At 49.5% G+C, this 23,306-nt stretch overlaps 1 protein-coding gene across 1 annotated transcript in view; it reads left to right on the forward strand.

The window, feature by feature from the left end:
* Positions 1 to 23,306, forward strand: part of BTF3L4 (basic transcription factor 3 like 4) — a 78,316-nt gene that overhangs the window by 15,131 nt on the left and 39,879 nt on the right. The window contains exon 3 of the mRNA XM_063938875.1: positions 19,920 to 20,121. Coding sequence (XP_063794945.1) covers positions 19,920 to 20,121 — 202 coding nt within the window. The remainder of the gene's footprint in view (positions 1 to 19,919; positions 20,122 to 23,306) is intronic.

Consider the following 23,306-nt stretch of genomic DNA (forward strand, 5'->3'; position numbering starts at 1 on the left):
GCATCAATACTGAATCTGCCTGTCCCTCCGCTTTCGTTTGACCTGAAGAAATTGGGACCTGGATTTCTGTACGTCCATAGCAAAGTCAGGGAAAACAGACACAGAGTGGTTATCAAACTGCAACGGACTGTGCACCCTGGCCAGGCGGAGAATGGCATCCCGATCCTTGAAGTGGAGCATGCGGGCAATAAAGATGCGGGCAATAAAGGTGCGCGCTGGGGCTCCGGGAGGGGGGGCCTGAAAGGGTAAACGATGTGCGCGCTCCACCGCGAATTGCGCACTAAAATCATCTTTTTAAACACACTGAGTAGCCAGTCCACCAAGAATTGTTCTGGATGTGTACCCTCAGCTCGCTCAGGCAGCCCCACAAAGCGTACGTTATTTCTTCGTAAGCGCCCCTCCATATCCGACAACTTGGTATTAATAGCAGCCATCTGGGATGAAAGGTCAGCGACACTATCCTTGAGTGGTGCAGTCACATCCTCAATGTCAGAGACACGTTGCTCTACACCCCCCACACGCTCACGCAGCCTTTGCATGTCATGACGAATAATTGAGATGTCAGCCTGAACCTGGCCGATCTTGTCCATCACACTCGTCTCAGACGTATTGATGGCTTGCAGAATTTGCTGGGTGGATTGCATAACATCAGTAACAGAGGTTTCCTCCGAATCGTGCCGCGGTGAGGGAGGCGGTGTAGCCTGGGTATGCGGGGGTGTCGGCCCGCGTGGATTTCTAGCAAATCTTTCCAAGTGCGCAGCAGTGGCAGCAGCATTGCCGGTTTCTCTGACGTCCTAGTGGATGCTGGGAACTCCGTAAGGACCATGGGGAATAGCGGCTCCGCAGGAGACTGGGCACAAAAGAAAAGCTTTAGGACTACCTGGTGTGCACTGGCTCCTCCCCCTATGACCCTCCTCCAAGCCTCAGTTAGATTTTTGTGCCCGACCGAGCTGGGTGCAATCTAGGAGGCTCTCCTGAGCTTCTTAGGAAAAGTTAGTTTTAGGTTTTTTATTTTCAGTGAGACCTGCTGGCAACAGGCTCACTGCATCGAGGGACTAAGGGGAGAAGAAGCGAACCTGCCTGCTTGCAGCCAGCTTGGGCTTCTTAGGCTACTGGACACCATTAGCTCCAGAGGGACCGAACACAGGCCCAGCCTCGGAGTCCGGTCCCAGAGCCGCGCCGCCGGCCCCCTTACAGAGCCAGAAGCAAGAAGAGGTCCGGAAAATCGGCGGCAGAAGACATCAGTCTTCACCAAGGTAGCGCACAGCACTGCAGCTGTGCGCCATTGCTCCTCATACACACCACACACTCCGGTCACTGATGGGTGCAGGGCGCTGGGGGGGGGGGCGCCCTGAGCAGCAATATAAACACCTTGGCTGGCAAAAATACATCACATATAATCCCCAGGGCTATATGGATGTATATTAACCCCTGCCAGATTCCAGAAAAAAGCGGGAGAAAAGTCCGCCGAGAAGGGGGCGGAGCCTATCTCCTCAGCACACTGGCGCCATTTTCCCTCACAGCTCCGCTGGAAGGACGTCTCCCTGACTCTCCCCTGCAGTCCTGCACTACAGAAAAGGGTAAAACAAGAGAGGGGGGGCACTAATTAGGCGCAGTATAATATAAACATCAGCTATAAGGGGAAAAACACTCTGTATAGTGTTATCCCGGTATATATATATATATATATATATATATATAGCGCTCTGGTGTGTGCTGGCATACTCTCCCTCTGTCTCCCCAAAGGGCTAGTGGGGTCCTGTCCTCTATCAGAGCATTCCCTGTGTGTGTGCTGTGTGTCGGTACGGCTGTGTCGACATGTATGAGGAGGAACATGATGTGGAGGCGGAGCAATTGCCTGTAGTGGAGATGTCACCCCCTAGGGGGTCGACACCTGAGTGGATGGGCTTATGGAAGGAATTACGTGAAAGTGTCAGCTCTTTACAAAAGCAGTTTGATGACATGGGACAGCCGGCTACTCAGCTTGTGCCTGTCCAGGCGTCTCAAAGACCATCAGGGGCGCTTAAACGCCCGCTATCACAGATGGCAGATACAGACGCCGACACGGATACTGACTCCAGTGTCGACGATGAAGAGACGAATGTGACTTCCAGTAGGGCCACACGTTACATGATTGAGGCAATAAAAAATGTTTTACACATTTCTGATAGTACAAGTACCGTTAAAAAGGGTATTATGTTTGGTGAGAAAAAACTACCTGTAGTTTTTCCTGCATCTGAGGAATTAAATGAAGTGTGTGATGAAGCGTGGGTTTCTCCCGATAAAAAACTGATAATTCCTAAACTGCCGTCTCCTGATACGGCCGCCCTTAAGGAACCTGCTGACAGAAAGCAGGAGAATATCCTAAAATGTATATACACTCACACGGGTGTTATACTGCGACCAGCAATCGCCTCAGCCTGGATGTGCAGTGCTGGGGTGGCTTGGTCGGATTCCCTGACTGACAATATTGATACCCTGGATAGGGACAGTATATTACTGACTATAGAGCATTTAAAAGATGCATTTTTATATATGCGTGATGCACAGAGGGATATTTGCCGACTGGCATCAAGAGTAAGTGCGCTGTCCATATCCGCCAGAAGAGGGTTATGGACGCGGCAGTGGTCAGGTGATGCTGATTCCAAAAGGCATATGGACGTATTGCCTTATAAAGGGGAGGAGTTATTTGGGGTAGGTCTATCAGACCTGGTGTCCACGGCAACTGCTGGGAAATCCACATTTTTACCCCAGGTAGCCTCTCAACATAAAAGAAGACGCCGTATTATCAGGCGCAGTCCTTTCGGCCCCATAAGGGCAAGCGGGCAAAAGGCTCCTCATTTCTGCCCCGGGGCAGAGGGAGAGGAAAAAGGCTGCAGCAAACAGCCAGTTCCCAGGAACAGAAGTCCTCTCCCGCTTCTGCCAAGTCCTCAGCATGACGCTGGGGCTCTACAGGCGGGCTCAGGCACAGTGGGGGCCGTCTCAAGAATTTCAGCGCACAGTGGGCTCACTCACAAGTGGACCCCTGGATCCTTCAGGTAGTATCTCAGGGGTACAAATTGGAATTCGAGACGTCTCCCCCTCGCCGTTTCCTAAAGTCTGCCTTACCGACGTCTCCCTCCGACAGGGAGGCGGTATTGGAAGCCATTCACAAGCTGTATTCCCAGCAGGTGATAATCAAGGTACCCCTCCTGCAACAGGGAAAGGGGTATTATTCCACGCTGTTTGTGGTACCGAAGCCGGACGGCTCGGTGAGACCTATTTTAAATCTAAAATCTTTGAACACTTACATACAGAGGTTCAAATTCAAGATGGAATCACTCAGAGCGGTAATCGCGAACCTGGAAGAAGGGGATTATATGGTGTCTCTGGACATCAAGGATGCTTACCTCCATGTCCCAATTTACCCTTCTCACCAAGGGTATCTCAGGTTTGTGGTACAGAACTGCCACTATCCGTTTCAGACGCTGCCGTTTGGATTGTCCACGGCACCCCGGGTCTTTACCAAAGTAATGGCCGAAATGATGATACTTCTTCGAAGGAAAGGAGTTTTAATTATCCCTTACTTGGACGATCTCCTGATAAGGGCAAGATCCAGGGAACAGTTGATGGTCGGAGTAGCACTATCTCAAGTAGTGCTGCGGCAGCACGGTTGGATTCTCAATATCCCAAAATCGCAGCTGATCCCGACGACACGTCTTCTATTCCTAGGGATGATCCTGGACACAGTCCAGAAAAAGGTGTTTCTCCCAGAAGAGAAAGCCAGGGAGTTATCCGAGCTAGTCAGAAACCTCTTAAAACCAGGCCAAGTATCAGTGCATCAATGCACAAGGGTCCTGGGAAAAATGGTGGCTTCCTACGAAGCAATCCCATTCGGCAGATTCCACGCAAGAACATTCCAGTGGGACCTGCTGGACAAATGGTCCGGATCGCATCTTCAGATGCATCAGCGGATAACCCTGTCCCCAAGGACAAGGGTGTCTCTCCTGTGGTGGTTGCAGAGTGCTCATCTTCTAGAGGGCCGCAGATTTGGCATTCAGGACTGGGTCCTGGTGACCACAGATGCCAGCCTGCGAGGCTGGGGAGCAGTCACACAGGGAAAACATTTCCAGGGCTTGTGGTCAAGCCTGGAGACATCACTTCACATAAATATCCTGGAGCTAAGGGCCATTTACAATGCTCTAAGCCAAGCAAGGCCTCTGCTTCAAGGTCAGCCGGTGCTGGTCCAGTCGGACAACATCACGGCAGTCGCCCACGTAAACAGACAGGGCGGCACAAGAAGCAGGAGGGCAATGGCAGAAGTTGCAAGGATTCTTCGCTGGGCGGAAAATCATGTGATAGCACTGTCAGCAGTGTTCATTCCGGGACTGGGAAGCAGACTTCCTCAGCAGGCACGACCTCCACCCGGGAGAGTGGGGACTTCACCCAGAAGTCTTCCACATGATTGTAAACCGTTGGGAAAAACCAAAGGTGGACATGATGGCGTCCCGCCTCAACAAAAAACTGGACAGGTATTGCGCCAGGTCAAGGGACCCTCAAGCAATAGCTGTGACGCTCTGGTAACACCGTGGGTGTACCAGTCAGTGTATGTGTTCCCTCCTCTGCCTCTCATACCCAAGGTGCTGAGAATTATACGGCGGGGAGGAGTAAGAACTATTCTCGTGGCTCCGGATTGGCCAAGAAGGACTTGGTACCCGGAACTTCAAGAAATGCTCACAGAGGACCCGTGGCCTCTACCTCTGAGAAGGGACCTGCTCCAGCAGGGACCCTGTCTGTTCCAAGACTTACCGCGGCTGCGTTTGACGGCATGGCGGTTGAACGCCGGATCCTAAAGGAAAAAGGCATTCCAGACGAAGTCATCCCTACTTGGATAAAAGCCAGAAAGGATGTAACCGCAAAGCATTATCACCGCATCTGGCGGAAATATGTTGCGTGGTGCAAGGCCAAAAAGGCCCCGACGGAGGAATTTCAACTGGGTCGATTCCTGCATTTCCTGCAAGCAGGAGTGTCTATGGGCCTAAAATTAGGATCCATTAAGGTCCAGATTTCGGCCCTGTCGATTTTCTTTCAAAGAGAACTGGCTTCAGTGCCTGAAGTCCAGACGTTTGTTAAGGGAGTGCTACATATACAGCCTCCTTTTGTGCCTCCAGTGGCACCCTGGGATCTGAATGTTGTTTTGGGTTTCCTAAAATCACATTGGTTTGAACCACTCAACACTGTGGACTTAAAATATCTCACATGGAAAGTGGTCATGCTGTTGGCCCTGGCTTCGGCCAGGCGTGTGTCAGAATTGGCGGCTTTATCCTGTAAAAGCCCTTACCTGATTTTTCATACGGACAGGGCAGAATTGAGGACTCGTCCTCAATTTCTCCCTAAGGTGGTTTCAGCGTTTCACCTGAACCAGCCTATTGTGGTACCTGCGGCTACTAGGGACTTGGAGGACTCCAAGTTGCTGGACGTTGTCAGGGCCCTGAAAATATATGTTTCCAGGACGGCTGGAGTCAGAAAATCTGACTCGCTGTTTATCCTGTACGCACCCAACAAGCTGGGTGCTCCTGCTTCTAAGCAGACTATTGCTCGCTGGATTTGTAGTACAATTCAGCTTGCACATTCGGTGGCAGGCCTGCCACAGCCAAAATCTGTAAAAGCCCATTCCACGAGGAAGGTGGGCTCATCTTGGGCGGCTGCCCGAGGGGTCTCAGCTTTACAACTTTGCCGAGCAGCTACTTGGTCAGGGGCAAACACGTTTGCTAAATTCTACAAATTTGATACCCTGGCTGAGGAGGACCTTGAGTTCTCTCATTCGGTGCTGCAGAGTCATCCGCGCACTCCCGCCCGTTTGGGAGCTTTGGTATAATCCCCATGGTCCTTACGGAGTTCCCAGCATCCACTAGGACGTCAGAGAAAATAAGAATTTACTTACCGATAATTCTATTTCTCGTAGTCCGTAGTAGATGCTGGGCGCCCATCCCAAGTGCGGATTATCTGCAATACTTGTACATAGTTATTGTTAACAAATCGGGTTATTGTTGTTGTGAGCCATCTATCCAGAGGCTCCTCTGTTATCATGCTGTTAACTGGGTTCAGATCACAAGTTGTACGGTGTGATTGGTGTGGCTGGTATGAGTCTTACCCGGGATTCATAAATCCTTCCTTATTGTGTACGCTCGTCCGGGCACAGTATCCTAACTGAGGCTTGGAGGAGGGTCATAGGGGGAGGAGCCAGTGCACACCAGGTAGTCCTAAAGCTTTTCTTTTGTGCCCAGTCTCCTGCGGAGCCGCTATTCCCCATGGTCCTTACGGAGTTCACAGCATCCACTACGGACTACGAGAAATAGAATTATCGGTAAGTAAATTCTTATTTTTTCCCATATTACTGCAGGAGGAATAATCGCTCCAGGAAAAAAAGAGTAAATAAGCACAAAGAGAGTGGTAAAGTCTTATATAGTGAAGCTTGGAGTACAGCAGCTGCTTCAGGGAATTAAGAAACACAAAATGCACCCCTGAGTGTGATCAAACAGGATCCAAGATAATCAGGGCACAGTCAGTATTCATAGAAGGCAGTGCAGCACATCAGAATTGTAATCCTAATATGTTTAGAGAGACTCAGGCAGCCAGCCCAATGCAGGGCCCAGGCATAAACATATATACTGCAGCACACTGGGTGGGAAGCAGCAGGCCTCTGTAATTGCCAGCAGCAGGTAATAATGGAGCATGTGTCCCAGCACCATAGAGGGGAGGGGAGAGTACCTTGTGCAGGGAGAGGTCACAAGCAGGGCAGAAGGTGCTGCTGCTGGCCTTGGTGGTCCTTCCACAATGTCCAAATCTCCGCAGGTACAAGGCGCACAGCGGCGCCAGACGTCTCAGGGGGTGCAGGAGAGGTTCACACAGCAGCAGATAAGTGTGATTTCCAAAAACACCGGGGTTAAGGATGGGTTCAAGGATGAAGAACAGGGAGCTACAGCAGCCTGCTGCTTACTCCATGCTGTGCCAGGCCACGCCCCCGATCCAGGGAGCTTTTATTGCTCCATATAGACCACACTATCCAACTTCTTTCACACCATGGGTGGATCCTCAATTTACAGAAGTCCCATCTGGAGCCAACTCAGCGGCTCCTGTTCCTGGGAATGTTGTTGGAAACTGTGGCCCAGAAAGTGTTCCTCCCAGAGGACAAAGCGAGAACACTTCAGGAGATGTTCCGAATGGTCCTCCGGCCTAGACGAATATCCATCCATCTTTGCATAAGATTGTTGCGGAAGATGGTAGCCTCATACGAGGTGATCCATTATGGAAGGTTCCATGCCAGAACGTTTCAGTTGGATCTCCTGAGCAAGTGGTCCGGATCACATCTTCAGATGCACCGGACAATACGGCTGTCACATCAGGCCAGGATTTTCCTCCTGTGGTGGTTGCAGTCCTCCAGCCTACTGGAAGGTCGAAGTTTTGGGATGCAGTATTTGATCCTCTTCACGACGGATGTGAGTCTGAGGGGATGGGGAGCTGTCACCCAGGGGGCTCAATTCCAGGGCAGGTGGTCAGCCCACGAAGCCCTACTTGCGATCAACATTCTGGAACTTCGGGCGATCTACAATGCTCTGATACAGGCCTCTCCTTTACTCGGGGATCACGCAATCTAAGTTCAGTCGGACAACGCCACGGCAGTGGCGTACATCAGTCGGCAAGGAGGGACAAAAAGCAGGGCCTGCATGCGGGAGGTGTCAAAGATACTCCTCTGGGCAGAAAGAAATGCAAGAGCAATGTCCGCAGTCTTCATTCTGGGAGTAGACAACTGGGAAGCGGACATCCTGAGTTGTCACGATTTCCCCCCGGGAGAGTGGGGGCTCCATCATCAGGTGTTTTAGCGTATCATCGACCGCCCACAAATAGACATGATTGCTTCTCGACTCAACAAGAAGCTTCGTTGGTATTGCTTACGAACTAGGGACCCTCAGACGACAGTAGCTGCACTGACGTTGCCTTGGCCTTACCGGCTGGTCTACCTGTTTCCTCCAATTCCATTGCTCCCAAGGGTGCTGAAGCGATTTAGGAATCAAGGAGTCCAGGCAATTCTGATTGCCCCGGATTGGCCTCGAAGGGTGTGGTATGTGGTTCTTCTGGACATGTCCGTCAAACCCTTGGCCTCTACCACTGAGAAGAGATCTTCTTCAACAAGAACCGTTCGTCTACCTGGACTTTACGGCGGCTTCGTTTGACGGCATGGCGGTTGAGCAGAACATCCTAGCTCACAAGGGCCTTTCCAAAAAGGTTATTGCTACCATGGTGTAGGCCAGGAAACCTGTGACATCAAAATGCTGTCACTACTTCCGGTGGGCGGACCCTGAGCAGCGGCCGCATTTTATATGTGCTTCCCGGTCTGAGGACAAAGTGCAGGTCCAGAGACTACAATAGCGCCGGCGCTCACCTGGTCTGTGCGGCGCCGTGCCGGGGATACTGCAGGGAGGCACTGAGTCATCGCCGGCCCCTGCGCAGCCACAACACCGGAGTCTGGCCCGACGGCTGTCTCTCACGCCGCAGTCTCCGGCAACCGACGCCATCTTGCGGCTCCCATCACCGCCGTGCGCGCTCCTGCGGAATCAGCGGGACTGGCGGCACCTTGGCCTCTGACCACTACCCAGGGGATGAACACAGCTTGAATAGAGTAAGGAGTTTCACTGGACTCCCTGCACACGCTGAGCCCTGCTGAGATCTGCACAGTGCACACTCTGGGGTGCTTGAGGACCCGGCGGCCATCTTGGTTCCTGGAACTTGGCCAACTCTGCCCCAAGTTAAATAGTAAGAGACCAACTCTTTTTCCACTACCCTAACCCTCCCCCCTGTGGCTGGGAGAATTATATGTAAGAGTGCTACCTTCATCTGCTTAGGCGCTGCACATATTTACAGACATAAGAGGGGCAGCCTGATATCCTCTCACTGTCCCTCCACTGTTCTGTATTATGCACTTTGTCATTTGCTTGGAATAGTAGAAGGTTGGTCTATATGTAACCTCCCTGCTGTTCACTGCATCGGATCTGCCAGGCTAGACGGACATATTCAGTGCCTGTATTCTCGTGCTCCTCCTTATGGATACATTTATGGCAAAACAACAGAAAGCTGGCAGAGGGGGCGCGGTGGTTAGAACCAGAGATACCAGGGCCAATCCTCCAGCGCCCACCAGCCCTTCTTCGTCACCTGGGAGAGATGATGTAATGGATGGAATCACCGACCCTGACAAATACAGCTCGACAGCTATTGCTAAGGCGCAGGAGATTTCTGATTTAATATCACCCTTGCTCGATAAAAAATTAGCTGGACTTAAGGAATCCATTGATTCGGCTATGTCGCAACTAAAAGACTATAACACTCGTATAGAAGAGGCGGAGCAACGCATCTCTACTGTTGAGGATGACCTCCTAGCGGCTCAAGCGGTTATTAAGTCCCAGGAATCTGCTCTCACGGCAGTCCAAGAGAAGCTTGAGGACTTAGAAAATCGCAATCGCAGAAGTAATTTACGTATCATCGGCCTACCGGAGTCAGTTAAAATGGCGGATCTCATGCCGCTGGTTTCGGTCTGGCTGCCGAAGGAATTGGGCTGCTCTCCTGATTCAGGCTCTATCCTGGTGGAACGAGTACACAGGATTGGACCGGACCGCCCAAATGATCAACGTAGACCTCGGCCAGTTATATTAATGTTTCTTAGCTACACTGATAAAGTTTGTATTCTTGATGCGTACCGGAAACACAAAGATCTGACTTATCAAGGTAACAGATTATTGCTTTTTCAGGACTTCTCGTATCAGGTCGCCATGAAGAGACGGGAGTTCAGTCACTGAGCTTACAACTGAAAGAGGCCTATGAAGCCCTCTTGTGTTCAGACACTGAAACTACACGTAATGAATATAAATATTTTCTCTGACGTCCTAGTGGATGCTGGGAACTCCGTAAGGACCATGGGGAATAGCGGCTCCGCAGGAGACTGGGCACAAAAGTAAAGCTTTAGGACTACCTGGTGTGCACTGGCTCCTCCCCCTATGACCCTCCTCCAAGCCTCAGTTAGATTTTTGTGCCCGGCCGAGAAGGGTGCACACTAGGGGCTCTCCTGAGCTTCTTAGTGAAAGTTTAGTTTTAGGTTTTTTATTTTCAGTGAGACCTGCTGGCAAGAGGCTCACTGCATCGAGGGACTAAGGGGAGAAGAAGCGAACTCACCTGCGTGCAGAGTGGATTGGGCTTCTTAGGCTACTGGACACCATTAGCTCCAGAGGGACCGAACACAGGCCCAGCCTCGGAGCTCGGTCCCAGAGCCGCGCCGCCGGCCCCCTTACAGAGCCAGAAGCAAGAAGAGGTCTGGAAAATCGGCGGCAGAAGACATCCTGTCTTCACCAAGGTAGCGCACAGCACTGCAGCTGTGCGCCATTGCTCCTCAGCACACTTCGGTCACTGAGGGTGCAGGGCGCTAGGGGGGGGCGCCCTGAGCAGCAATAAAAACACCTTGGCTGGCGAAAATACATCACATATAGCCCCCAGGGCTATATGGATGAATTTTAACCCCTGCCAGATTCCACAGAAAGACTGGAGAAAAGGCCGTCGAGAAGGGGGCGGAGCCTATCTCCTCAGCACACTGGCGCCATTTTCTCTCACAGCTCCGTTGGAGGGAAGCTCCCTGGCTCTCCCCTGCAGTTAGTACACTACAGAAAGGGGTTAAAAAAGAGAGGGGGGCACTAATTAGGCGCAGTATAACAATACAGCAGCTATAAGGGGAAAAACACTTATATAAGGTTATCCCTGTATATATATATATATATATATATATATAGCACTCTGGTGTGTGCTGGCATACTCTCCCTCTGTCTCCCCAAAGGGCTAGTGGGGTCCTGTCCTCTATCAGAGCATTCCCTGTGTGTGTGCTGTGTGTCGGTACGTTGTGTCGACATGTATGAGGAGGAAAATGAGGTGGAGGCGGAGCATTTGCCTGTAACAGAGATGTCACCCCCTAGGGAGTCGACATCTGAGTGGATGAGCTTATGGAAGGAATTATGTGAGTCAGCTCTTTACAAAAGATTGATGACATGAGACAGCCGGCGACTCAGCCTGTGCCTGTCCAGGTGTCTCAAAAGCCATCAGGGGCTCTAAAACGCCCGTTACCGCAGATGGCAGATACAGACGCCGACACGGATACTGACTCCAGTGTCGACGATTAAGAGACGAATGTGACTTCCAGTAGGGCCACACGTTACATGATTGAGGCTATGGAAAATGTTTTTACACATTTCTGATAATACCAGTACCACTAAAAAGGGTATTATGTTGGGTGAGAAAAAACTGCCTGTAGTTTTTCCTGCATCTGAGGAATTAAATGAAGTGTGTGATGATGCGTGGGTTTCCCCCGATAAAAACTGTTAATTCCTAAAAAGTTATTAGCATCATACCCCTTCCCGCCAGAGGATAGGGCACGTTGGGAAACACCCCCTAGGGTGAATAAAGCGCTCACACGCTTGTCTAAACAGGTGGCACTACCGTCCCCGGATACGGCCGCCCTTAAGGAACCTGCTGACAGAAAGCAGTAAAATATCCTAAAATGTATATACACTCACACGGGTGTGATACTGCGACCAGCAATCGCCTCAGCCTGGATGTGCAGTGCTGGGGTGGCTTGGTCGGATTCCCTGACTGACTATATTGATACCCTAGATAGGGATAGTATATTACTGACTATAGAGCATTTAAAAGATGCATTTCTATATATGCGTGATGCACAGAGGGATATTTGCCGACTGGCATCAAGAGTAAGTGCGCTGTCCATTTCTGCCAGAAGAGGGTTATGGACAACACAGTGGTCAGGTGATGCTGATTCCAAAAGGCATATGAAAGTATCGCCTTTTAAAAGGGAGGAGTTATTTGGGGTAGGTCTAACAGACCTGGTGGCCACGGCAACGGCTGGAAAATCCACATTTTTACCCCAGGTAGCCTCTCAACATAAGAAGACCCCGTATTATCAGGCGCAGTCCTTTGGGCCCCATAAAGGCAAGCGGGCAAAAGGCTCCTCATTTCTGCCCCGTGGCAGAGGGAGAGGAAAAAAGCTGCAGCAAACAGCCAGTTCCCAGGAACAGAAGCCCTCTCCCGTTTTCTGCCAAGTCCTCAGCATGACGCTGGGGCTTTACAAGCGGACTCAGGCACGGTGGGGACCCGTCTCAAAAATTTCAGCGTGCAGTGGGCTCACTCACAGGGGACCCCTGGATCCTTCAGGTGGTATCTCAGGGGTACAAATTGGAATTCGAGACGTCTCCCCTTCGCCGTTTTCCTAAAGTCTGCTTTACCGACTCCCTCCGACAGGGAGGCGGTATGGGAAGCCATTCACAAGCTGTATTCCCAGCAGGTGATATTCAAGGTACCCCTCCTACAACAGGGAAAGGGGTATTATTCCACGCTGTTTGTGGTACCGAAGCCGGACGGCTCGGTGAGACCTAATTTAAATCTGAAATCCTTGAACACTTACATACAAAGGTTCAAATTCAAGATGGAGTCACTCAGAGCGGTGATGGCAAACCTGGAAGAAGGGGATTATATGGTGTCTCTGGACATCAAGGATGCTTATCTCCATGTCCCAATTTACCCTTCTCACCAAGGGTACCTCAGGTTTGTGGTACAGAACTGTCACTATCAGTTTCAGACGCTGCCGTTTGGTTTGTCCACGGCACCCCGGGTCTTTACCAAAGTAATGGCCGAAATGATGATACTCCTTCGAAGGAAGGGAGTTTTAATTATTCCTTACTTGGACGATCTCCGGATAAGGGCAAGATCCAGGGAACGGTTGGTAGTCGGGGTAGCACTATCTCAAGTAGTGTTGCGGCAGCACGGTTGGATTCTTAATATTCCAAAATCGCAGCTGATCCCGACGACACGTCTTCTATTCCTAAGGATGATCCTGGACACAGTCCAGAAAAAGGTGTTTCTCCAGGAGGAGAAAGCCAGGGAGTTATCCGAACCAGTCAGAAACTTCCTAAAACCAGGCCAAGTGTCAGTGCAGCAGTGCACAAGGGTCCTGGGAAAAATGGTGGCTTCCTACGAAGCAATTCCATTCGGCAGATTCCACGCAAGAACTTTCCAGTGGGACCTGCTGGAAAAGTGGTCCGGATCGCATCTTCAGATGCATCAGCGGATAACCCTGTCACCAAAGACAAGGGTGTCTCTCCTGTGGTGGTTGCAGAGTGCTCATCTTCTAGAGGGCGCAGATTCGGCATTCAGGACTGGGTCCTGGTGACCACGGATGCCAGCCTGCGAGGCTGGGGAGCAGTCACACAGGGAAGAAATTTCCAGGGCTTGTGGTCAAGCCTGGAGACATCACTTCACATAAATATCTTGGAGCTAAGGGCCATTTACAATGCCCTAAGCCAAGCAAGACCTCTACTTCAAGGTCAGCCGGTGCTGATCCAGTCGGACAACATCACGGCAGTCGCCCACGTAGAGAAGCTGCAAGGATTTTTCGCTGGGCGGAAAATCATGTGATAGCATTGTCAGCAGTGTTCATTCCGGGAGGGGACAACTGGGAAACAGACTTCCTCAGCAGAAGTCTTCCACATGATTGTAAACCGTTGGGAAAAACCAAAGGTGGACATGATGGCGTCCCGCCTAAACAAAAAAATTGGACAGTTATTACGCCAGGTCAAGGGACCCTCAGGCAATAGCTGTGGACGCTCTGGTAACACCGTGGGTGTACCAGTCAGTGTATGGGTTCCCTCCTCTTCCTCTCTTACCAAAAGTATTGAGAATTATAAGACGGAGGGGAGTAAGAACTATACTCGTGGCTCCGGATTGGCCAAGGAGGACTTGGTACCCGGAACTTCAAGAGATGCTCACGGAGGACCCGTGGCCTCTACCTCTAAGAAGGGACCTACTCCATCAAGGACCCTATCTATTCCAAGACTTACCGCGGCTGCGTTTGACGGCAGGGCGGTTGAACGCCGGATCCTGAAGGAAAAAGGCATTCCGGATGAAGTCATCCCTACCCTGATCAAAGCCAGGAAGGATGTAACCGCAAAGCATTATCACCGCATTAGGCGAAAATATGTTGCGTGGTGCGAGGCCAGTAAGGCCTCGATGGAGGAATTTCAACTAGGTCGATTCCTGCATTTCCTGCAAACAGGAGTGTCTATGGGCCTAAAATTGGGGTCCATTAAGGTTCAAATTTCGGCCCTGTCAATTTTCTTCCAGAAAGAACTAGCTTCAGTTCCTGAAGTTCAGACGTTTGTAAAAGGGGTACTGCATATACAGTCTCCTTTTGTGCCTCCAGTGGCACCTTGGGATCTCAATGTAGTTTTGGGGTTCCTAAAATCACAATGGTTTGAACCACTTTAATCTGTGGAGTTAAAATATCTCACATGGAAAGTGGTCATGCTGTTGGCCCTGGCCTAGGCCAGGCGCGTGTCAGAATTGGCGGCTTTATCCTGTAAAAGCCTTTATCTGATCTTCCATTCAGACAGGGCGGAATTGAGGACTCGTCCTCATTTTCTCCCTAAGGTGGTTTCAGCGTTTCATCTGGACCAACCTACTGTGGTACCTGCGGCTACTAGGGACTTGGAGGACTCCAAGTTGTTGGACATAGTCAGGGCCCTGAAAATATGTTTCCAGGACGGCTGGAGTCAGGAAATCTGACTCGCTGTTTATCCTGTATGCACCCAACAAGCTGGGTGCTCCTGCTTCTAAGCAGACTATTGCTCGTTGGATTTGTAATACAATTCAGCTTGCACATTCTGTGGCAGGCCTGCCACAGCCAAAATCTGTAAAAGCCCATTCCACAAGGAAGGTGGGCTCATCTTGGGCGGCTGCCCGAGGGGTCTCGGCTTTACAACTTTGCCGAGCAGCTATTTGGTCAGGGGCAAACACGTTTGCTAAATTCTACAAATTTGATATCCTGGCTGACGAGGACCTGGAGTTCTCTCATTCGGTGCTGCAGAGTCATCCGCACTCTCCCGCCCGTTTGGGAGCTTTGGTATAATCCCCATGGTCCTTTACGGAGTTCCCAGCATCCACTAGGACGTCAGAGAAAATAAGAATTTACTTACCGATAATTCTATTTCTCGTAGTCCGTAGTGGATGCTGGGCGCCCATCCCAAGTGCGGATTGTCTGCAATACTTGTACATAGTTATTGTTAACTAAATCGGGTTATTGTTGTTGTGAGCCATCTATCCAGAGGCTCCTCTGTTATCATGCTGTTAACTGGGTTCAGATCACAGGTTGTACGGTGTGATTGGTGTGGCTGGTATGAGTCTTACCCGGGATTCATAAATCCTTCCTTATTGTGTACGCTCGTCCGGGCACAGTATCCTAACTGAGGCTTGGAGGAGGGTCATAGGGGGAGGAGCCAGTGCACACCAGGTAGTCCTAAAGCTTTACTTTTGTGCCCAGTCTCCTGCGGAGCCGCTATTCCCCATGGTCCTTACGGAGTTCCCAGCATCCACTACGGACTACGAGAAATAGAATTATCGGTAAGTAAATTCTTATTTTAAGGCCCTTTATGATACTTTATGTACGGAGAGAGCGCAATGGTGTTTAGATTATCAAAAACACAGATATTTCAAATGGGGAAATAAGGCCGGGAAGTTGCTAGCTAATGTAGTTAAAGGATACGGGAAAGCTTGGAATATTCAATCCCTCACGGCACTTTCGGGCAAGCTATATGATACTCCTGCTATTGCTGATGCCTTTTTGCAGTATATAAAGATTTGTACACTGCCCCTATAGACAATCCAGTTTTAGGCGCTAATTTTCTTAAAACTGTTGCAGACCCTAAATTGTCTGATGAAGAGCGTGACTCTCTTACCGCCCCGATCTCTGAACTTGAACTCACGAATGCCATAAAACACCTCCCTGTTGGGAAATCTCCGGGCCCAGATGGCCTTAGTGCCGAATATTATAAATTACTATGCCCTACCTTAGTACCCCATTTATTGTCGTTATATAATTCTATTCTGGAAGGGAACGAAGCTCCGTCTGACTTTAATCAGGCTCGTATAATAATAATACACAAACCAGGGAAGGACCCACAGCTGGTCAAATCTTATCGTCCAATATCTCTTCTCAATCAGGACCTCAAGATTCTCACTACAATCATAGCACACAGACTACAATTGCTATTGCCCACTCTATTGCACCCCAGGCTTTGTGAAAGGCAGGACCTCTGTGCATAACATGCGTCAGGTAATCGCAGTTCTGACGACGTCGCTCTCATCAACTTCTGGCAACGCCCTCTTATTGAGTTGTGATGTGGACAAGGCTTTTGATAGGGTGTCATGGGCCCATCTATTGACAACGTTACATTCTAGAAACTTTGGAGCACAATTTGTTACTTTCTTTAGGACTTTATATAAAACACGGAGGGCGAGTCTCACGGTTAATAATTTTAACACTGAATCCTTTCAACTATATAGAGGCACTAGACAGGGCTGTCCCCTGTCCCCATTGCTTTTCAGTTTGGCTTTGGACCCGCTTATACGCCACTTTTATGATTGCTCGGATTGGAGAGGAGTACATATAGGACATCACGAGTTGAAAGTAACTGCCTATGCGGATGATCTCTTGTTGTTTTTTGAGAATCCTCAAGCGGCTCTGCCCAGTTTACTTACACTGCTGGAGGACTTTCATAAGATATCGGGATTTCTCATTAATCAAAATCTGAAGCCTTAGCATTACATAACGCTGCCAAATTACATTGGGACGACAAGTTCCCATTTAAATGGGCCACCTCCTCTTTGAAATATTTAGGACTAAATGTCCCCGCTAACCCACTCAATTTGTATAGGGCGAATTTTCCGGGCATAATTAATCGTATACAGTCTGACTTTGCTAATTGGAAACATTTGCCCCTATCTTATTTAGGCAGATGTCATCTCCTAAAAATGATTTCTTTCCCGAGAATACTGTAACCACTGCAGATGTTGCCTCTACTGATCTCAGATACAGATCTTAAAATTTTAAATACAGCGGTTAGTAAATTCATTTGGGCGAATAAAAAACCACGCATCTCCTTATTTAAATTAAGTCAACCTCCCACATTGGGGGGGGTTAACCTGCCTTGTTTTCGCACCTATGCTCTAGCGGCAAATTATAGATATGCTCTGGATTGGTTGAAAGACACCGAAAATTATGCCAATACGAGCTTAGAACAAGCATATTGCCCTCAGATATCATTGTCTAGTCTATTGCATATGCGACCTTCTGCTTTCCCGGCTCATATTTCCAAAAACGTATTACTGACTACCACTTGTACTGCCTGGAGGCTGGTACGTAAGAAGATGGGGGTCTCAGCCTCCCATACAATTTTTCTCCCAATAACCCATAGCATTGGATTCGCCAGGGGTTTGTCACCCAATTTCACCGCCTCTTGGTCTAGGAAAGGTCTGCGATTAATTTATCAATTTTTAGATTTAGACACCTTACAGTTGCGTACACTTGAACATCTTCAACAATCGTACCCGCAAATCCCTATACCCCTCTTCGTTTATTTTCAAATTTGCAGTTTTATAAAGAAAGTTCTATCGGCCCTATCGGATAAGGACAAGTCATGCAATATAGATAATATAGTCAGCCGGGGCTCCCTATTGATTTATTCGACCTCATTCATATATTCCCTGGTGAAAAGTCAGCTGAACTCTGGCCTAGCAAAATGGAGGGGGGTATTTCCTAATGTATCCATACAAGACATCTTGTCTTCCTTTGTCAAATTAAACAAATGCCTTATTTCAACTTCCTACGCAGAAATGCACTACAAATTGTTACACCATGCATATATTACACCAAAAATACGCCTTTTATTGGGAGCATCTTCGAACTCTGATTGTTTTAAATGTGGAATGTCAGGTGCAGATATAATGCACTGTATGTGGGCCTGCAAAGAGGTTCAATCGTTCGTTCTGGTCTCTGGTTCAATCCTTTATAAATGACTCGCTCAAGCTTAACTTTAAGGTCACTTCTGAATGGGCACTATGGGATATTTACACAACACCCTCACGTTCTGCTCTATCCAAGGGTGAGAAATTGCTACTAGCTAAAATTGCAGCAGCTGCTAAGAAAACGATCTTGTCGCAGTGGGTCTCCTCGGGCACCTTGTCTTTGACCCTACTTATGCCTAGAATAGAACACCTATTTCATATGGACTGGTTGGAAACCTCTATTAATAAGGAACGCAATGCGGAGAGATTCTTCGGTATATGGTTACCGTTTATACACACTTTCTCCTTGCGTAGGAAGGATACTCTCCGTACCGCAATACACCTGACATCCTGGTATAATTTAGAGACATTGACGCTAGGCCGCCCTCCTTTCTAGGGAAGTTAAATGATTTTTGTGAGTTGTACTATTCACCCATTTCCTCTGTTGTGCGTAATCACCCAATTATTATTCTTCTTACCATGTTATTTTAGTCATGTTGGTATCCCAAAGTTTGTCTTTGTATCTGATTGGGTTTTTGGTCTGATACTTTCATGATTTTTGTATATTGCATATACAGTTCTATAATAAAATATGTTTAAAGAAAAAAATGCTGTCACTATATCTGGAGGAGATAGTTCTCTTGGTGCGAGGACCGCACGTATCCGCCTGCGGAGTTTCACTTGGGACATTTCTTACGTTTCCTGCAGAAGAAATTGGCGGTATTGACAGAAGTTCAGACCTTCTTGCAACGGGTGCTTCACATTCAACCTCCTTTTGTGCCGCCCACGGCACCCTGGGACTTGAATGTAGTGTTGGAATTTCTACAGTCCTCCTGGTTTGAACCTCTGACAATGGTAGAAGACAAGTACCTCATGTGGAAGACTGTGATGTTATTGGCCCTGGCTTCTGCTAGGCGTGTCTCAGAATTGGGGGCCTTATTGTGTAAAAGCCCCTACTTGGTCTTTTATGAGGACTGAGTGGAGCTCAGGGCTCGGCAGCATTTCCTGTCAAAGGTCGTCTCTGCGTTCCAGTTGAATCAGCCTATTGTGGTTCCGTCCAGTTCTGGCACGTCTGCTGCTCCGGAGGCATTGGATGCTGTGCGAGCCTTGAAGATCTATGTCAAGAGAGTGGCTCGGATCAGAAAGACTGATTCCTTGTTCGTGCTATATGATGCGCAGAAAAAGGGTTGCCCTGCTTCAGAGCAGTCCATTGCTCGTTGGCTTAGACTTATTATCCAACAGGCCTGTGTGTCAGCAGCCTTGCCTGTTCCACAGTCTCTGAAGGTCCACTCTACAAGGTCGGTGGGGTCTTCCTGGGCGGCTGCCCGTGGAGTCTCGGCCTTGCAACTATGCCGAGCTGCTACCTGGTCGGGGAAGAACACCTTTGTGAACAGGTTTGATACCCTGGGAAAAGAGGAATCTCAGTTTGGGCAGGCGGTGCTGCAGACGTCTCCGCACATTCCCGCCCATTCTGGAAGCTTTGGGATCTCCCCGTCGTACTAAATTCCCCCAATATCCCTTATGGATGCTATAGAAAATAGGATTTTAATTACCTACTGGTAAAGCCTTTTCTCGTAGTCCATAAGGGATAATGGGCGCCCGCCTTTCTGCAGGTTCTCCTTTCTATGGTTACCTGTTCAGCTTTTGCTGGTCGTTTTTTGTTAGTGGTGTGTAAATCTCACCACTCATTGTTATGTTCCTTCTCTCGTATATGTCCTATAACTGCCTGTGGGAGGGGGTGTAGAGGGGAGGAGCCAGCACACCCAGTGAAGAAAATTTAAAGTGTGTCGGCTCCTTTGGACCCCGTCTAACCCCATCGTACTAGATTCCCCCAATATCCTTTATGGACTACGAGAAAAGGATTTACCGGTAGGTAATTTAAAATCCTATTTTATTTATTTTTTTGAAGAGCTATGTGATGGTTATAGCACAGATGGTTCACATTAAATGCTTATGCTTTAGTTTATTGAATACTCCTTTGGCCTTTTCTGTTGCAGGTTAATATGATTAAAGATGATGGCACGGTTATTCACTTCAATAATCCTAAAGTTCAAGCGTCCCTCTCTGCCAACACATTCGCAATCACCGGCCATGCAGAAGTCAAGCAAATCACAGAAATGCTTCCAGGAATCCTTAGTCAGCTGGGGGCTGACAGCCTTACAAGTCTCCGCAAGCTAGCCGAACAGTTCCCCAGGCAGGGTAAGAGTCCCAGACGCTTCGTAGGGTAAAACCTGTATGTGTTTAGTCTCTTTGGGCTGTGAGCATGCAAGAGACTTTATGGTCTTTCTTTGATGGGGGATTTGGAGGATCTAATCTAGGCATGTCAAACCATGGCATGCCCTTCCCTCCACTGTCCACACTGTATAGATTACCCTGCTACCACTGTATCCCCCTGCCTGCTTCCACTGTATCCCCGCTGCCTGCTTCCACTGTATCCCCGCTGCCTGCTTCCACTGTATCCCCCCTGCCTGCTTCCACTGTATCCCCCCTGCCTGCTACCACTGTATCCCCCTGCCTGCTTCCACTGTATCCCCCTGCCTGCTTCCACTGTATCCCCGCTGCCTGCTTCCACTGTATCCCCGCTGCCTGCTTCCACTGTATCCCCGCTGCCTGCTTCCACTGTATCCCTGCTGCCTGCTTCCACTGTATCCCCGCTGCCTGCTTCCACTGTATCCCCGCTGCCTGCTTCCACTGTATGCCTGCTTCCACTGTATCCCCGCTGCCTGCTTCCACTGTATCCCCGCTGCCTGCTTCCACTGTATCCCCGCTGCCTGCTTCCACTGTATCCCCGCTGCCTGCTTCCACTGTATCCCCGCTGCCTGCTTCCACTGTATCCCCGCTGCCTGCTTCCACTGTATCCCCCCTGCCTGCTTCCACTGTATCCCCCCTGCCTGCTTCCACTGTATCCCCCCTGCCTGCTTCCACTGTATCCCCCCTGCCTGCTTCCACTGTATCCCCCCTGCCTGCTTCCACTGTATCCCCCCTGCCTGCTTCCACTGTATCCCCCCTGCCTGCTTCCACTGTATCCCCCCTGCCTGCTTCCACTGTATCCCCCCTGCCTGCTTCCACTGTATCCCCCCTGCCTGCTTCCACTGTATCCCCCCTGCCTGCTTCCACTGTATCCCCCCTGCCTGCTTCCTCTGTATCCCCCCTGCCTGCTTCCTCTGTATCCCCGCTGCCTGCTTCCACTGTATCCCCCCTGCCTGCTTCCACTGTATCCCCCCTGCCTGCTTCCACTGTATCCCCCCTGCCTGCTTCCACTGTATCCCCCCTGCCTGCTTCCACTGTATCCCCCCTGCCTGCTTCCACTGTATCCCCCTGCCTGCTTCCACTGTATCCCCCCTGCCTGCTTCCACTGTATCCCCCCTGCCTGCTTCCACTGTATCCCCCCTGCCTGCTTCCACTGTATCCCCCCTGCCTGCTTCCATTGTATCCCCCTGCCTGCTTCCACTGTATCCCCCCTGCCTGCTGCCTCTGTATCCCCCCTGCCTGCTGCCTCTGTATCCCCCCTGCCTGCTGCCGCTGTATCCCCCCTGCCTGCTGCCGCTGTATCCCCCCTGCCTGCTGCCGCCGCTGTATCCCCCCTGCCTGCTGCCTCCGCTGTATCCCCCCTGCCTGCTGCCTCCGCTGTATCCCCCCTGCCTGCTGCCGCTGCCTGCTTCTGCTTCCACTGTATCCCCGCTGCCTGCTGCCTCTGTCGCCCTGTAGGTGATATCAGATACATCTGATGACAAGCAGCATGTGAACATAGAGGCTGCATTCTAGTAGGAAGTTCCTACCAGTGTGAACAACTATTCTCATTAATGAAAGAAAACAAGTCTCCTTCTAGGTCCAGAGTGACACTTTCATCTTGGTTCCGTTTTAAAAATAATCACATCCAATGAGATTTTTCCTCAAATTTGGAAAACTGGTGACAGCAAAGAGGTGCCAAACATCAGGAAGAAAACCTTAAAGTTATCGATTCTTCCCGATACTTGATATCTCTTTGATTTATACTTTTTCTAATAAACCTTTGAAAATTGCAGACAAGACTTCGTCTTTTTCTTGCAGCCACACAAGACTTGGGGAACCTATTTATCAACGAGTGATAAAACTTGTTGCGGATGATAAATGGTGCTCCAGTCAAACACGTGACAGCTGGGAGCTGATTGGCTGGAGCACGTTTTATCATACACAACCAGTTTGTATCACTTGATAAATGAGCCCCTTAGACCTTAATTACTTTGCCCTGTTGAGGTGTTGAGTTTGACATGCCTGACCTAATCCCTTATCGAAAGGTTGGTTGGGCAGGTTTCCTTATTGTAGAAACAACACTTTGGATATATATTTATTTTCCATACAGTAAGCGAGTCAAAAATAGTCAAATTATCTTCCTACAAAGTCGTGTAGTATCTACTCCATTGGAATACTTTTGTATTTTTATAACGTGCAATGTAAGTGTATGATACTGAAATGTCTTTCCTTCATCTGGGGGACACTTCGTAACCATGAGTGATAGAGGCATCCACACTTAATGAGGTATAAAAGCACCTCCCCACCAGAGCCTCAAGGATAGAACAAAACACTACTAACATCTTTCATGTATGCTCATCCAATAAGGGAGGGATCAAAGTGTCCGAAAGAGATTTAACTGGTTAGTACCAAAAAATCTTGTCTTCTCTCTGCTACATATGAGAGATGCTTCATAGCCATGGGGATGTACAAAAGGTGCCCCTAGGGGTGTATGACCTTAATACTTTACGTCCCAATTCATGTTCACTGGATGCAAAGTCATGAAAATGGTCAAATATGGTGAATGAACAGAGGACCATGTAGCTGCTCTGCCATGAAGTACCTGCTGAGGGAGTGGAAGGAGCTGGAAACGTACGTGGAACAGGCCTATCAGCCCCAGTATATGCCTGCTTAATCGTGACCATGCTCCACCTGGTCATCACCGGCTTTGATGCCAGCAACCCCCTTTTCTTAAGGGCCATACACACTAGACGATATTTGCAGCAGAAATGAACGATAACGACGATTTGTGAACGATATATCGCTCACATCGTCTAGTGTGTATGGCCCTCCAATCAACGATGTGCGCACACGCGCTCGATTGTAGGTCGGCTGTCGGCGGTGCAGACAGCTCAATGTGAGCAATGTCACTTGTGACATCGCTCATCATGGCATGTGTGTACGGAGCCGCGATGAGCGATGTGCAAAATGTGACATTGCGGCTCCCTTCCCGGCAGTGGCTCCATTCTAGCTGAGCCTCTGACGTGAGCCGCACAGCGTCTCCTTCATTTCTCCCACTGCTCCACCAACGTAATAAACAGTTAATTCTAATGGGTTGTATGTGTGTGTATATGTGTATTGACCCGAGCGAAGGGTATCCTACGGAGGGCACC

Source organism: Pseudophryne corroboree, chromosome 9, assembly GCF_028390025.1.
Source record: "Pseudophryne corroboree isolate aPseCor3 chromosome 9, aPseCor3.hap2, whole genome shotgun sequence".
NCBI lineage: Eukaryota > Metazoa > Chordata > Amphibia > Anura > Myobatrachidae > Pseudophryne > Pseudophryne corroboree.